General features: G+C 39.3%; 2 protein-coding genes and 1 long non-coding RNA gene across 4 annotated transcripts; 1 reads left to right on the top strand and 2 right to left on the bottom strand.

Annotated features, from left to right (window-relative positions):
• Positions 1–1,725: 1,725 nt before the first annotated feature.
• On the top strand, positions 1,726–2,594 carry LOC132906650 (uncharacterized). The gene is made up of 2 exons (XR_009658021.1): positions 1,726–2,235; positions 2,322–2,594. It is a non-coding gene; the product is annotated as an uncharacterized LOC132906650 (long non-coding RNA).
• A 1,298-nt stretch (positions 2,595–3,892) lies between these two features.
• On the bottom strand, positions 3,893–8,356 carry LOC132906649 (uncharacterized). Its single transcript, XM_060959011.1, has 6 exons — positions 7,874–8,356; positions 7,062–7,102; positions 6,813–6,972; positions 6,539–6,730; positions 6,032–6,140; positions 3,893–5,835 (listed from the first exon to the last, which is right to left on the bottom strand). The coding sequence occupies exons 1-6, from the start codon at positions 8,125–8,127 to the stop codon at positions 5,638–5,640; spliced, it is 954 nt and encodes a 317-aa protein (XP_060814994.1). The 5' UTR covers positions 8,128–8,356; the 3' UTR covers positions 3,893–5,637.
• Positions 8,357–12,977: 4,621 nt separating this feature from the next.
• LOC132907010 (uncharacterized) lies at positions 12,978–14,934 on the bottom strand. 2 transcript variants are annotated; one of them, XM_060959718.1, is made up of 6 exons: positions 14,815–14,934; positions 14,580–14,662; positions 14,331–14,493; positions 14,057–14,248; positions 13,492–13,600; positions 12,978–13,241 (listed from the first exon to the last, which is right to left on the bottom strand). In XM_060959718.1, the coding sequence occupies exons 2-6, from the start codon at positions 14,656–14,658 to the stop codon at positions 13,044–13,046; spliced, it is 741 nt and encodes a 246-aa protein (XP_060815701.1). In that variant the 5' UTR covers positions 14,659–14,662; positions 14,815–14,934; the 3' UTR covers positions 12,978–13,043. The 2 variants fall into 2 exon arrangements, with proteins under 2 accessions (XP_060815701.1, XP_060815700.1); XM_060959717.1 differs by lacking the exon at positions 14,815–14,934 and having other exon boundaries at positions 14,580–14,727.
• Positions 14,935–14,937: the final 3 nt, after the last annotated feature.

The following is a 14,937-nucleotide window of genomic DNA, read 5'->3' as shown; positions in this document are numbered from 1 at the left end:
AGTAGTTTTCAAGATCACGTACATGCCACGCGAATGTTATGACACGTTTAAACTCGAATTTACACAAGCTTCTTCTATTCATCGATTCTTCGTTTAATCGAGATATGTCCGTGGAAACTAGAGGACGCTGCTCTCCGAAGCAATCGATAAATCGATACATCTCTTACAAAACTCGCGTTTCAGGATCGATTTAACATAATGTTCGTTACATTCATTTTCGCGTTGCTAATCTATTTAATCGAAGCAGATAAACCGACGATTACGTTAGAGGGAAAATGACGAATCCGCAAATCATCGAACGCATTCCCAAGGTAAGAGGAAAAAGCGTTGTACTTTACATGCCATAATTGTTTTCTTATGACTCGTGACGATAAAATTTCCCAATGAAGACGTCTGGAAAACTAGGAGGATACGTTTGAGCGACACTCTCGCGTTATTTGCTTTGCTGTTACTCGACGCTCAAAAGTAGAACGGTTCGAATAGCGAGTGCATCTGTACACGCGTGTAAACAAGTAATAAAAGAATGTCCGTATTTTTTTATGTAATGCAATAAAATATTTGGCAAACCAGTGCGCGTTTACAGAGTCCCCCCACTCGATCGTTCAAAGGGCGCCCCGACAGATACTTGATTACGAAAGAAGTTAGATTAGAGTACAGGTTTCCACGAATATGATAAACTGCAAATAAATGTATTTAACAACGCCGCGAACAGATAATTTGCGGATAAGATTCTCTTGAAAGCAACTGGCACGTGCCATATTGTTCAACGAATTCCTGCATATTAACGATCGCCTGTATGCATCCCATGCTAACTTCTATAAGTTACTTGCAAAACTTTTACATCGATGTGATATTTAAGACCACGAAAGCTCGGTTCGATCTTGCAAAATTACGATCATTACTTATATATTTATCTATTTATAGGATAAGCACTTTGGCAGAAAATAAACGCGAATGTATGTCTATATTTGTACAAAAAAAGAAAAGTAAAAGAAAGGAGAGCTAGAGATAAACGTTTAAGCGAAAACTAAGAACGAATATGAATAATTATAGTAATGTACTAATCCAAAGCAACATCTTAAGAATGGCTTGAACAAACATGTATGTCCTGGACGACAGATTTGGTGTAGATAGACATTCACCCCGTGTAAAATTGTTTAAAAATGTTGAGATATCCATAAGTAACGTTATGCGTGTAAAAAAATGTCACTTCTTAAACATCTCGAAGGTGTATGCATTTAAGGAAAATAATTCGTCGATCGCGGGACGAGATAAGAAACCTTTGGTTATTTTACTTACAAACAAAATATCAGACATTATTCTTCTATCGCTCAATGTCTAAATATTTTAATTATTAATATTTTCTACACAGTTTCGAACGTTTCAATTTGTTACTACGTGGCTTATCGTCTACGATTTGGTAGCAGCGGGTACAACGTTCTTCGTACGCTCACTCGTGTACACGCGGCTGCCGCTGACTTGCATTCTGCGAATTCGAGTATGCGGTCAGTCGTTTCGTGTCGTGTGGCAACGATTATGCCGGATGATCGTAGCCAGACCCGCAGCATTTACGTGCGTACAACCACGACACATGGGAAAAACTTTTATGCGCGCCGACGATGAACGTAGTCTTTCTAGTAGAACCAGTTTTTTATTTATACCTTTAAAAATAAATCCTTTATCCTACGGTATATCGCAATCGGTTAAAACGATAAACGCGACTTCATCTCGATTCGAAAACGTAACGGAGGAAGTTGTCGGACTTTGTCCGATAGATTTCTTCGATTCTTAATTCTTATTCGCTTATTTTGAGCAAAACGTAATTCGTTCTTGCGACGCTGTGTCTCAAGGAGAATACCCATTGACCAGATTATAGGTCGTAAACATTGAAAGTTACGTGTCTCTTAACAAGTTCCAAACCAGGAGTACTACTAGGCAGCCGGTATTTTCCGTGTTGTGCAACGCGTTGTTTGTCGTCCTCTGAAATTAATCTGCCTAAGTTGTCACCGTGTGGGATCGACCATTTCCGTCCCTTGACATCATCTTGTTGGACAGTTACATTAAAACATAGCATTTAATACAATGTAATCGGCTTTATTTCGAAATGAATCATCGACCGATACACTTATCATCAAGGATATCGAGTACGATAATAGAACTACTGTCATATCGATACGATGGCATCCACAAGCTTGAAAGGAAAGAAACTCGAAAGGATTTCGTTTGTAAATTTAGGTAAGACTCCTTTAATTATACGGCTATAGAACGGTTTTCGTAGTCTTTCTGTAAAATTTGTCAAGACGCAAACCCCTCCTGAACAGACTTCAAAGAACAGTCATGTTATCAATTAAAGTTCCGAGATCACGGTGTGCGTAACGAAATTAATCTCCCCTTAATTAATGGTGTTAAGGCGCATCCAAGCGTAGAGGCAGTACGAGTTTCCTGATTAAGACGGCGATACGCATTCTAAGAAGAGACATCGAAAGAGCCGAGAAAGGAGATATGACCGGTAGGCTTTATTGAAATCTTGTACAATTGAAACAGTATAACATACGCTGCGTGTAACCGACGTTAACTCGCGTAAAGTCATAGTACCCAATCACGATGTTATTGATTCTATTTTACATCCTGTAGGTCCCGAGTCAGAATCGTCGGAGAAAGAATATTAGCTTCTCTTATATTTTATCTATCTATCTATCGGCGAGTATGCTATACTTCCTATTCATATATACTGAAGTACTTGGATTTAGTCGCGTATCGTTCTTGTATCTAAATAACGACAAACTACCTGGCGGTGATCGGACACGCGTTCTAACAACCGGTAAAGCATTTTCACGCAAGGCAGAGAGGCAACCGCGAACCTTTGTCCTCGTATATATCTATCTGTCGCGGCTATATCGACGTTTCAACGGAAATGAGAAACGCCTCACGGTATGTTGCCCGTTTTCCTCGCTTTACCGAGAATTCGTAATTACACGGCACACACGCCACTTACAAGCGTTCCTGGCCTGCACATACCGGGTGTCAAGCGGCCGTACGTTGTGAAAAAAGAAGTCGCCGCGCCGTTACGAGATTAGTCCTTAGACGGTGCGGGTCGTTTTTACTTTCGTGAGATTCACAGGTGTCCCTCGAAGGAAGCCGTCTCGCTTATTCGACTACTGTAATTGTCAGCTGTCTGTTCCGCCGCTTATTTCGCGTTCCAATTCAACTGGTTTTCTTCGAACCGCTCCGTTTTTCCTCGCCATTTTTCCGCGCTACACCGTGTACCACGGGAATTAAGTTTCAAACCTATTTCTGGCAGAATTCAGGTTCGCCTATTTTCTTCGATCGTTTACGATCCTAAAGCTTTTCGCCTACGGGAATATCGCGGCAAACATCTTTGTTTTGTCTGCACGACACGACTCTATTAAAACGGGTTGCAACGATCGAAAGAGCACACGGATGTAGGCAGAGTTTGATAGAACGTTAATTTTCTCGCTGCGTACGACGCCAACTTCAATTTCAGATTGCACGTCGAGACACGACGTTTCTCGACAATTTATACGGCTCCGCCGATTTAGTTATCAATTAATTTTCTTCTCTTTCTCCGGTGTCAGGTGTTTCCTCTCGGTTTTTAACAAAAAGAAGAAAAAAAAGAAAAACGACAGAGTAGGACTAAACGGTCCATTACGGGGCGAATCGTGCGTGTGCCCATTTGCATACGGTTCACCCGATTATTTAGTCGTATAATGTACTGATAACGTTACAGTTAATCTCAATCACATCATCGTCCTTCTTGGAAAAGATACACCGTGACAGATCAGAGACAAAGTTATCGATGTTTTACCTGTCAACGTGAATCATACTACTTAATTAGTTTTTATTAAGGTTATCTGATTGAGGAATGCGGCGATAAATTTGTAATAGAAATATATATTAAAGTAAGTATAAGTACAGATAAGATATAAGTATAGTGTATACTGATCCAGATCCTTACTCTAGCAGTGTTACATTACAGTAGGAGTCGTTAGGGAACACGTTGATACATTTATAGCAAAGGACACTACCAAACAATTAACCTTGGTACGTAACTCTATTTGAAAGTTACAAGAAGCAGCAATAAAAATCTACCTATAACTCTTTTGTTTCTAAACTTTGTAACTCGAAAACAACATTCATATTCAAGGACACAATAATGTGGTCCTCTACTTTTTAAAATATTTTGCTTCACTAAAATCTATTTTTTTTTTTTTTTCGTAACGGCGGTGTCCAGGTAACGGGTATACAAAAGAAAAAGATACAAAATTTTCCTAGAAATAATTACTTCAACAGTTTCACACGGCAAAAATGTCGACCATTATAATCCGCAGGATCTTTTCTCTCGCGATTCGATAATCAACAAATAAATTTCATTGGACAGACACTTGTTGCTCTTGTCACAACTCGTCGTGCACCATAAAAAGACGAAAAATTTCGTGCAACCTCCTGTAAGAGTCACGACATTTTAAAAACTTTTATTTTAGTCGACCTCGAAATTTCCACTTTAACAGTTCGTAACTAATCGGTATCAAAGGAAGTCGTACGGTACACGTTGAAGTTCAGTTGGCCCAAGTTACTCTCGGAATACCGTGCCTTTGCAGTTGATATCAAAGAGACCGCATAAGTCAATAGTTCATTTTTCTATAAGTGATATAATTAAATTCCTTTCGAGCAGAGAGTTCCTAGTCTCTGCATTTGGAGGTTATGCGAACTTTACGAAGCCGAACACAGGTCGTTACTGAACTAGCGATACACGCCAGCAGGAGCTGATTCTACACGAAAAAATAAGTCGAATGTGCGGAATAAGTCATTTTTGCAATACTTCTGCTTTGTTTCCAACAAAAGTAAATTAAAATTTTGTTAGAGGTGTACTAAAAACGATGCCCTGAATGAAAACATTTTACTCCGCTTGTTTATTCCATTGATTGTTCACTCTCACCTTGTCGATAATTAGCCAAATTCAAGTATACTTGACAAATTTTCGAACTCGATTTTCTCGAAACCAGATCCTCGGATAAAAGAATGTCGCTCTACTTTATCGACTTATTTTTTCATGAAGATTTACCTCCTTTCGGCTTGTTCCATCAGTTCGATGACACTCTGTATATTCGTCACCGAACGGTCGAAACAACGTAATCTAAAATCGATCGTAGTGCTGTTCCCTCCGTTCGTCCCCGAAAACGAGTTTATCTTTCTCGGTACATCGGGTTCTCATCGATTTTCAACTAATTACGTCGATTAAAGGCGCATCGCGGATTTAAGAGATCTGGGGTGGATTAGTGGAGGAAAGGCAACGAGTTAACGTAACGGATGAAACAGCGGACAAGAAAATCCGAAAATTGATCGGTTAGCAACAAATTTTCAGACCGCCGCTTTCTTGCTGGAAAGTTGCAACGTTTCTTAATCTACCGTGGCGAGATAATGACTGATCGAAGAAAGAAGTCGCAGCTAAAAGCTCGAATATTTTCCGAGGTTAACTTTCGCCTCAGCTTGTATGCGACACGCTCCTTTTTATCGCTGAACTGCAGTAACTTGCTCCGATATAGAGTAAGGAAATGGAGATTTATGTTTACTCCAATTTATTTGTTAGAAGTACGAAAGATTATTTAGAATTATCGGTTAACCGCCAATCATGCTCAACAAGTTTCCCGGCGCATAATTTCTTAGTATTTCGTTGATAAATCTCCTAACAAACCTACCAACAAATTCCGATATTTCTTCTTGATACTCCTCGAGGAAATCGGGTGCCTCTTCGGAGATGGTTTCGCTTATATCCTCGGACAATTCATCGTTGACCTCTAATCCGGTGATATCGCACTGTAAACATTTCAAAGTTAGCCATTCGTACTTTCAGGATCATCGAAGCACTGGTTGTTACAGGATCATATATAATATACTTGTTATAACTTTTATAGATAAAGCAAATCCCTCTTTAGGTTCTGTGTCTATAGTTTTGTCCATAAGAACATCGATTTGCAATAAAACCCGCACTGTAATCATATACAATACTTACGTTGGATTCCCTCATTTCGATCTGCAATTCCAGGTTTGAAACGTACAGCCTCCCTTCCCTTCGCTGGAGTTTCAGGTCCGTCGTCACTTTAAGTTTCTTAATAACGAGGCTGAAGTCGAAAAATGCAGTTGCCTTTTTAATCAGCGGTCAGGCGTTGTTTACACAATTTATAAATTGAAGAAATTTCTCAGCGTTGATGGTCCGCTTCGGCAATACTGTTTTACTAGCGTTAGGAAACTGTAAAACCGGCTGCGGGTGTGTTCTCGACGGATCATAAATACGTTTTCGAAAAGTGGTGCGCTTCCAAGCTTTACCGTTTTATTAAAAGATACGTTTACTTGTGTAGTAAAGAAGTATTCATTTTCTAAAAATATCTAAACGTTTTACAAACATCAGAGATAAAGCGCGAATCGAGTATTGTAAATCTACGCGCTTCTGCATGATAGCTAAGTTATTATATTCATTGTATAAAACGCGTATAAAAGAAAATAATTGGGAGAAACTTACGTGAGTGTTCCATGTCCGTTGAAGGAATTGTCATCAAGAAATGTACCTTCCATTCTGTACTGAGTCTCTATCTTAATTTTGTGGAACAGAAGAATTACTTTGGCTCTAAGACCATCCATCGGGAAATCAGCCCGCAATACTTTATAGTTAGACAAACCACTTATGCGTAAATTCCTCACACGTCCTGTTGCTCTGTTTGAAGAAGGAGAAGACCGATGTCGGTTAATATCATTCGATTCTCTTTCCGTAATTAATGCACAAAACATATACGTACGAGAACAATCCGTCTTCGTTTAAATCTATATCCAGGCGGTCACTCTCGAATGGTTCAAGGACCGGAATACCAATATCTTCATCTCCTTCCTCCATCTTCTCCTTAAATTCCTCGAGAATGTCATTAAGTGTATTCGGACAAAACGTACTGTACATTGCGGCTGTTTAATGAAAAGAAACAATTTATTTTCTATGAATCGAATTCACTTTTGATCAAATCAAAGCCGCAAAGCAAAAATATTCTACTTACACAACATATCGGCTAACACGAATTCGTAACAGATAATAAAACTGAAAGAAAATCACAACTAGGAAATATTTCGGATTAACGCGGACGTTAAATGTTTTTTTATGCTAATACGAAGTATAGGTTTCCGATAATCGAGATATTCATCTAACTTTGATAAATTACACGATACTACCTGACAACAATAAACAATAATAATGTTATAATAGATTGATCATCAATACATCATTCCTTATATATAAGTCAGTATCGTACTCGAGTTTTGATATCTCTTATTCCATGTATTAATATCTTATTTCTTATATGCACGGTATACAATCGTCCCACGTGAGTGATAAAAAGTAATTAAAAGATAAAGAAGCAACGACGCTAATTCCCTTGGTCGCTCTTTGTTACAGGGAGTGACAATTCAGCAATCGTCATTCAAGAAATTCAATTCTACAGCTATGCCCGATCGCGTGTCAACGTCCATTATTTCTCTCAAAAAGGTATAATCGATTCTTTTTCTACTATATGCGTTTTAGCAGTTTTCAAGACTATGTACATGCCACGCGAATATTATGCTACGTTTAAACTCGAATTTACGCAAGCTTCTTCTATTCGTCGAGTTTTCGTTTAATCCAACTTTTCGAGGAACGTTTCGATGATACGCCACCGACATCTATCAAGAGACTGTACTCGGAAACAAACCGCAAATCTTATCGCATGCCATTTCTTGGAAGAAGAAAGATAACGAATATCAAAACTTAGAAGAACTGTCGTAGCATAACTTATGTTCATTAACTAATATTCAATGTAACATACAAACAACACACCAACTCTGAATGCCGACGGCTAACTGACAGTTCACTGCTTTGACAACTTCCGGTAGACCACGCACCACTAGTTTAAAATGAGTCGTCTGTTGCGATGTGCTCGTTCGGTTGCTTCCGGTTCTCCTCGGCCATCTTCGACGAGACCGATTGTACCGCGATCGCGTGTAACCGCCCATTGTGTTTCTCCAAAAAAAGTACAGCCGATTCTTTTTCTTTTCTATATGCGATTCAGTAGCTTTCCAAGCTACGTACATGCCAAGCAAATGTTATGACACGTTTAATTCAGATATATCCGTAGGAATTAGAGGACGCTTTTCTCTGAAGCAATCGATAAATCCATACATTTCTTACAAAATTCTCGTTTCAGGATCAATTTGACATAATGTTCGTTAGATTTATTCTCACGATGCTAATCTATTTAGCCTTAACAGATATGCCGACGGCGAGGTTCGGAAGAAAATGACAAATCCGTCAATCATCGAACGCGTTCCCAAGATAAGAGGAAAAAATGTATTTAATATCACACTATCTTTTTCTCGTTATTCGTGACGACAAAATTTCTAAAAGAAAACGTGTGGTAAACTATCAGGGTACGTTTGAGCGAGACTCTCGCGTTTTTTACATTGCTATTGCTCGACGCTCGAAAGTAAACGGTTCGAATAGCGAGTGCATGAGTAAACGCGTATAAATAACTAAAAAAATAAACTAACCAAAGAATATTCGTACTTTTTTTCTATGTAATGCAATAAGATATTGCGTATTTACAGAGCCAATCTACTCGATCTTTCAAAGGGGGCCCCGACAGATACTTGATTACGAAAGAAGATAGATTAGAGTACGAGTTTCCACGAATATGATAAATTCCAAATAAATGTATTTAACAACGCCGCGAACAGATAATTTGCGGATAAGATTCTCTTAAAAGCAACAGACACGTGCGATATTGCTCAACGAATTCCTGCATATTAATGATCGTCTGCGTGTATCCCATACTAACTTCTATAAGTTACTTGCAAAACTTTTACATCGATGTGATATTTAAGACCATGAAAGCTCGGTTCGATCTTGCAAAATTACGATCATTACTTATATATTTATCTATTTATAGGATAAGCACTTTGGCAGAAAATACACGCGAATGTATGTCTATATTTGTACAAAAAAAGAAAAGTAAAAGAAAGGAGAGCTAGAGATAAACGTTTAAGCGTAAACTAAGAACGAATATGAATAATTATAGTAATGTACTAATCCAAAGCAACATCTTAAGAATGCTAGGGCTTGAATGTATGTCCTGGACGACAGATTTGGTGTAGATAGACATTCACTCCGTGTAAAATTATTTAAAAATGTTCAAATATCCATAAGTAACGTTATGCGTGTAAAAAAATGTTACTTCTTAAACATCTCGAAGGAGGTATGCATTTAAGGAAAATAATTCGACGATCGCAGGACGAGATATAAAAACTTCGGTTATTTTAGTTATAAACAAAATGTCAGACATTATTCTTCTATCGCTCAATGTCTAAAGATTTTAATTATTAATAATTTCTCCATAGATGCGAGAATCGAATAGCATAGGATGGCCACTACGTTTGGCAGCAAGTTACACAATTTCGAGCGTTTCAATTTGCTACTACGTTGCTTATCGTCTACGATTTGGTAACAACGGGTACAACGTTCTTCGTACGTTCACTCGTATACACGTGACTGTCGCTGACTTGGATTCTGCGAATTCGAGTATCCGGTCAGTCGTTTCGTGTCGTGTGGCAACGTAGCTAGACCCGCAGCATTTACGCGCGTACATCCAAGACACATGGGAAAATTTTTTAAACGTGCTGACGATTAACGTAATCCAGCAAAACACAGTTCGTTCATGCGACGCCGTGTCTCAAGGAGGATACCCATCAACCAGATGGTAAGTCGTAGACATAGAACATTACGTGTCTCTTAACAAGTTCCAAACCAGGAGTGCTACTACGTAGCCGGTATTTTCCGTGTTGTTCAACGCGTTGTTTGTCGTCCTCTGAAATTAATCTGCCTAAGTTGTTACCGTGTTGGATCGACCATTTTCGTTCGCCCTTGACATCATCTTGTTGGAACAGTTACATTAAAACGTAGCATTTAATACAGTGTAATCGGCTTTATTTCGAAATGAATCATTGACCGATGCACTTATCATCAAGGATATCGAGTACGATAATAGAACTACTGTGATATCGATACGATGGCATCCACAAGCTTGAAAGGAAAGAAACTCGAAAGGATTTCGTTTGTAAATTTAGGTAAGACTCCTTTAATTATACGGCAATAGAACGGTTTTCGTAGTCGTCCTGTAAAATTTGTCAAGACGCAAACCCCTCTTGAACGGAGTTCAAAGAACAGTCATGTTATCAATTAAAGTTCCGAGATCACGGTGTGCGTAACGAAATTAATCTCCCCTTAATTAATGGTGTTAAGGCGCATCCAACCGTAGAGGCAGTACGAGTTTCCTGATTAAGACGACGATACGCATTCTGAGAAGAGACATCGAAAATGCCGAGAAAGGCTATATGACCGATACGTTTTATTGAAATCTTGTACAATTAAAACAGTATAACATACGCTGCGTGTAACCGACGTTAACTCGCGTAAGGTCATAGTACCCAATCACGATGTTATTGATTCTATTTTACATCCTGTAGGTTCCCGAGTCAGAGTCGTCAAAGAGAGAACATTAGCTTCTCTTATATTCTATCTATTTATCTATCGGCGAGTATACTATCCTCCCTATTCATATATAACTTAGATTTAGTCGCGTATCGTTCCTGTATCTAAATAACGACAAACAACCTGGCGGTGGTCGGACAGGCGTCCTAACAACCGGTAAAGCATTTTCACGCAGAGCAGAGAGGCAACCGCGAACCTTTGTCCTCGTATATATCTATCCGCCGCGGCTATATCGACGTTTCAACGGAAATGAGAAACTCCTCACGGTATGTTACCCGTTTTCCTCGCTTTACGGAGAATTCGTAATTACACGGAACGCACGCCACTTACAAGCGTTCCTGGCCTGCACATACCGGGTGTTAGGCGGCCGTGCGTTGTGAAAAAGAAGTCGCCGCGCCGTTACGAGATTAGTCCTTAGACGGTGCGGGTCGTTTTTACTTTCGTGAGATTCACAGGTGTACCTGGAAGGAAGCCGTCTCGCTTATTCGACTACTGTAATTGTCAGCTGTCTGCTTCGCCGCTTGTTTCGAGTTTCAATTCAACTGGTTTTCTTCGAACTGCCCTGTTTTTCCTCGCCACTTTTCCGCGCTACACCGTGTATCACGGGAATTAGGTTTCAAACCTATTTCTGGCAGAATTCAGGTTCGCCTATTTTCTTCGTTCGTGTACGGTTTCAAAGCTTTTCCCTCACGGGAATAACGCGGCATGCATCTTTGTTTTGTCTGTACGACACGACTCTATTAAAACGGGTTGCAACGATCGAAAGAGCACACGGATGTAGGCAGAGTTTGATAGAACGTTAATTTTCTCGCTGCGTACGACTCCAACTTCAATTTCAGATTGCACGTCGAGACACGACGTTTCTCGACAATTTATACGGCTCCGCCGATTTAGTTATCAATTAATTTTCTTCTCTTCCTCCGGTGCGAGGAGTTTCCTCTCATTTTTTAACGAAAGGAAAAAAAAGGAACACGACAAAGAGACTAAACGGTCCATTGCCGTGCGAATCATGCGTGTGCCCGTTCGCAAACGATTCACCCTATTATTTAGTCGTATAATGTACTGATAACGTTATAGTTAATCTCAATTACATCATCGTACTTCTTGGAAAAGATACACCGCGATATATCAGAGACAAAGTTATCGACGTTTCACCTATCAACGTGAATTATGTTGTTTAGTTAGTTTCGTATGTCGACCATTGTAACCTGCAGGAATCTTTACTCTCGCGATTAGATAACCAATAAGTAAGTTTCATTCGACAGATAATTGTTGCTCTTGTCACAACTCGTCGTGCACCATAATGGGAAGAAAAATTTCGTGCAACCTCCTGTAAGAGTCACGACATTTTAAAAACTTTTATTTTAGTCCGCCTGGAAATTTCCATTTTAACAGTTTGTAAATAATCGGCATCAAAAGAAGTCGTACGGTACACTTTGAAGTTCAATCGACCCTAGTTAGACTCGGTGTACCGTGCCTTTGCAGTTGATATCAAAGAGACCGTATAAGTCAATGGTTCATTGTTCTATAAGTGATATAATTAAATTCCTTTCGAGCAGAGAGTTCCTAGTCTCTGCATTTGGAGGTTATGCGAACTTTACGAAGCCGAGCACAGGTCGTTACTGAACTAACGATACACGCCAGTAGGAGCTGATTCTACACGAAAAAATAAGTCGAATGTGCGGAATAAGTCATTTTTGCAATACTGCTGCTTTGTTTCCAACAAAAGTAAATTAAGATTTTGTTAGAGGTGTACTAAAAACGATGCCCTGGATGAAAACATTTTACTCCGCTTGTTTATTCCATTGATTGTTCACTCTCACCTTGTCGATAATTAGCCAAATTCAAGTATACTTGACAAATTTTCGAACTCGATTTTCTCGAAACCAGATCCTCGGATAAAAGAATGTCACTCTACTTTATCGACTTATTTTTTCATGAAGATTCACCTCCTTTCGGCTTGTTCCATCAGTTCGATGACACTCTGTATATTCGTCACCGAACGGTCGAAACAACGTAATCTAAAATCGATCGTAGTGCTGTTCCCTCCGTTCGTCCCCGAAAACGAGTTTATCTTTCTCGGTACATCGGGTTCCCATCGATTTTCAACTAGTTACGTCGATTAAAGGCACGTCGCGGATTTAGAGAATTTTGGGTGGTTTAGCGTAGGAAAGGCAACGAGTTAACAAGTTTTCAGACCGCCGCTTTCTTGCTGGAAAGTTGCAACGTTTCTTAATCTACCGTGGCGAGATAATGATTGGTCGAATAAAGGAGTGGCAGCCAAAGGCTCGAAAGTTTTCCGAGTGTTACTTCCGCCACCGCTTGTATTCGACACGCTCCTTTTTATGGCTGAACTGATGTGAATTGCTTCGACATAGAACAAGGAAATGAATAGAGGTTTATGTTTACTCCAATTTATTTGCTAGATGTAGGAACATGTATTTAGAATTATTAAGTAGAATTATTAATGGCCGATCATGTCCAACAAGTCCTTCAGCGTGAACTGTTTCAGAATGTTGTTCATCACATTTGTAGCAACCTTACTCACGTATTTCGATATTCGACTTTGATACTTCTCGAGCAAATCTGGTACCATCTCGGTGATGGATTTGCTTATAACCTTGGACAAATTTTCGTCGTCGTATAATCCGGTGATAACGCACTGTAAACATTTCAAAGTTAGCCATTCGGACTTTCAGGATCACCGAAGCACTGTGTAAACTGTGGATTTTTATGCATTTATGCGATATTTAATAATACAAACATGTACGAAAAGATATAAAATATCTGACGTACTCGTTATAGTTTTGAAAGATAAGATAGATCTCTATTCGAGTTCTGTTTTTATAGTTGCGTCCATAACGATATCAATTTGCATAAAAATCCGCATTATAATTATATACAACACTTACGTCGAATTCCTTCACATGAGCATGGATTACGAGGTTTGAAACCTGCATTCTCTCGTTCTTTACCCCCAGTTTCAGGTCTGCCGTCACATTAAGTTGCCTAATGACGAGGCTGAAATTTGAAAAAACTTGGTTGGCTTTTCATTCGGTGAAGTACCTTCTACAAATTCGAAAAATCCAAATTGCGATTCGAAAAAATCGATGAAACGTAGCTGAGGCAATGTGCAAATTATAGAAATTTCCGACAGGAGGCGTTGATAGTCCGTTTCGGTAATACTGGTTTACTGACGTTAGGAAACTGCAAAACCGACTGCGAGCGTGTTCTCGACGAAACATAAATGTTTTTTCGAACTCTGGTGCGCTCCCAAGCTTTACCGTTTCATTCAAAGATGCGGTTACTTGCGTAGTAAAAAGATATTCGTTTTCTAAAAAGATCTAATCGTTTTACAGAGTTCGGAGGTAAAGCGCGAATCGAGTATTGCAAATCTACGCGCTTCCGCATGCTAGCTAAGCTATTATATTCATTGTATATAACGTGTATAAGAGGAAATAATTGAGAGAAGCTTACGCGAGGTTTCCATGTCCGTAGTAGGAAATTTCATCGACGAGCGTACCACTCACATTGTACCGTGTCATAATGTTAATTTGCCTGAACAGAAGAGCTACTTTGGCTTGCAGACCAACCACCGTAAAATCACCCTGATTTACTTCATAGTCGGATAAACCAGCTACGCGTAAGTTTTCCAGGTCTCCTTTTGCTCTGTTCGAAGAAAAAGAAAATCGATGTCGGTTAACGTCATTTGATTCTCTTTTCGTAATTAACGCGCCAAACATATGCTTACGAGAACAATCCCTTTTCCTTTAAATCTATATGCTCGTGCTTGCTCATAAAAGGATCGAGAACAGGAACGCCATGTTTTTCATCTCCTTTCTTCATCGTCTCCTTAAATTTCTCAAGAAATCCTCGAAGTTGTCCTGGTTTGTACGCATTGTATTTTCCGGTTTCTTAACGAGGAGAAACGGTTTGTCTTTTTAGTTTGGAATTCGCTTTCGATTAAATCGAAGTCGCGAAGCAAAAATATTTCACTTACGTCGCGCGTCCGCTACATGGGAGTGGAACGTGTGATAGGTGACCAACACGATGGCTAATATCGGCACGAGAAAACGCATCTTGCTGAAAGTGAAAGAAAATACGCAGTTTAGAAGTAGACAATTAAGACTGAAATATTTCGCTTTAACGCGGAATTTAAACGTTTTTTTTATGCAAATATGAAACCCCTACTGGCCAAGTAGAACCGATAGTCGTCGAATAATCAAGATACTCACTTGGCTTTGATAAATTACACGACCACTATCCGACTCTTCGGTATATCACGGCTTGTTAATACATCGTTCCTTATATACAAGTCAGTATCGTACACTCGAGTTTTAAGATCTCTTATCCTACGC

The sequence above is a fragment of the Bombus pascuorum genome, chromosome 5 (assembly GCF_905332965.1).
Source record: "Bombus pascuorum chromosome 5, iyBomPasc1.1, whole genome shotgun sequence".
Classification (NCBI taxonomy): Eukaryota; Metazoa; Arthropoda; class Insecta; order Hymenoptera; family Apidae; genus Bombus; species Bombus pascuorum.
This window is presented reverse-complemented; position numbering and strand designations above follow the sequence as displayed.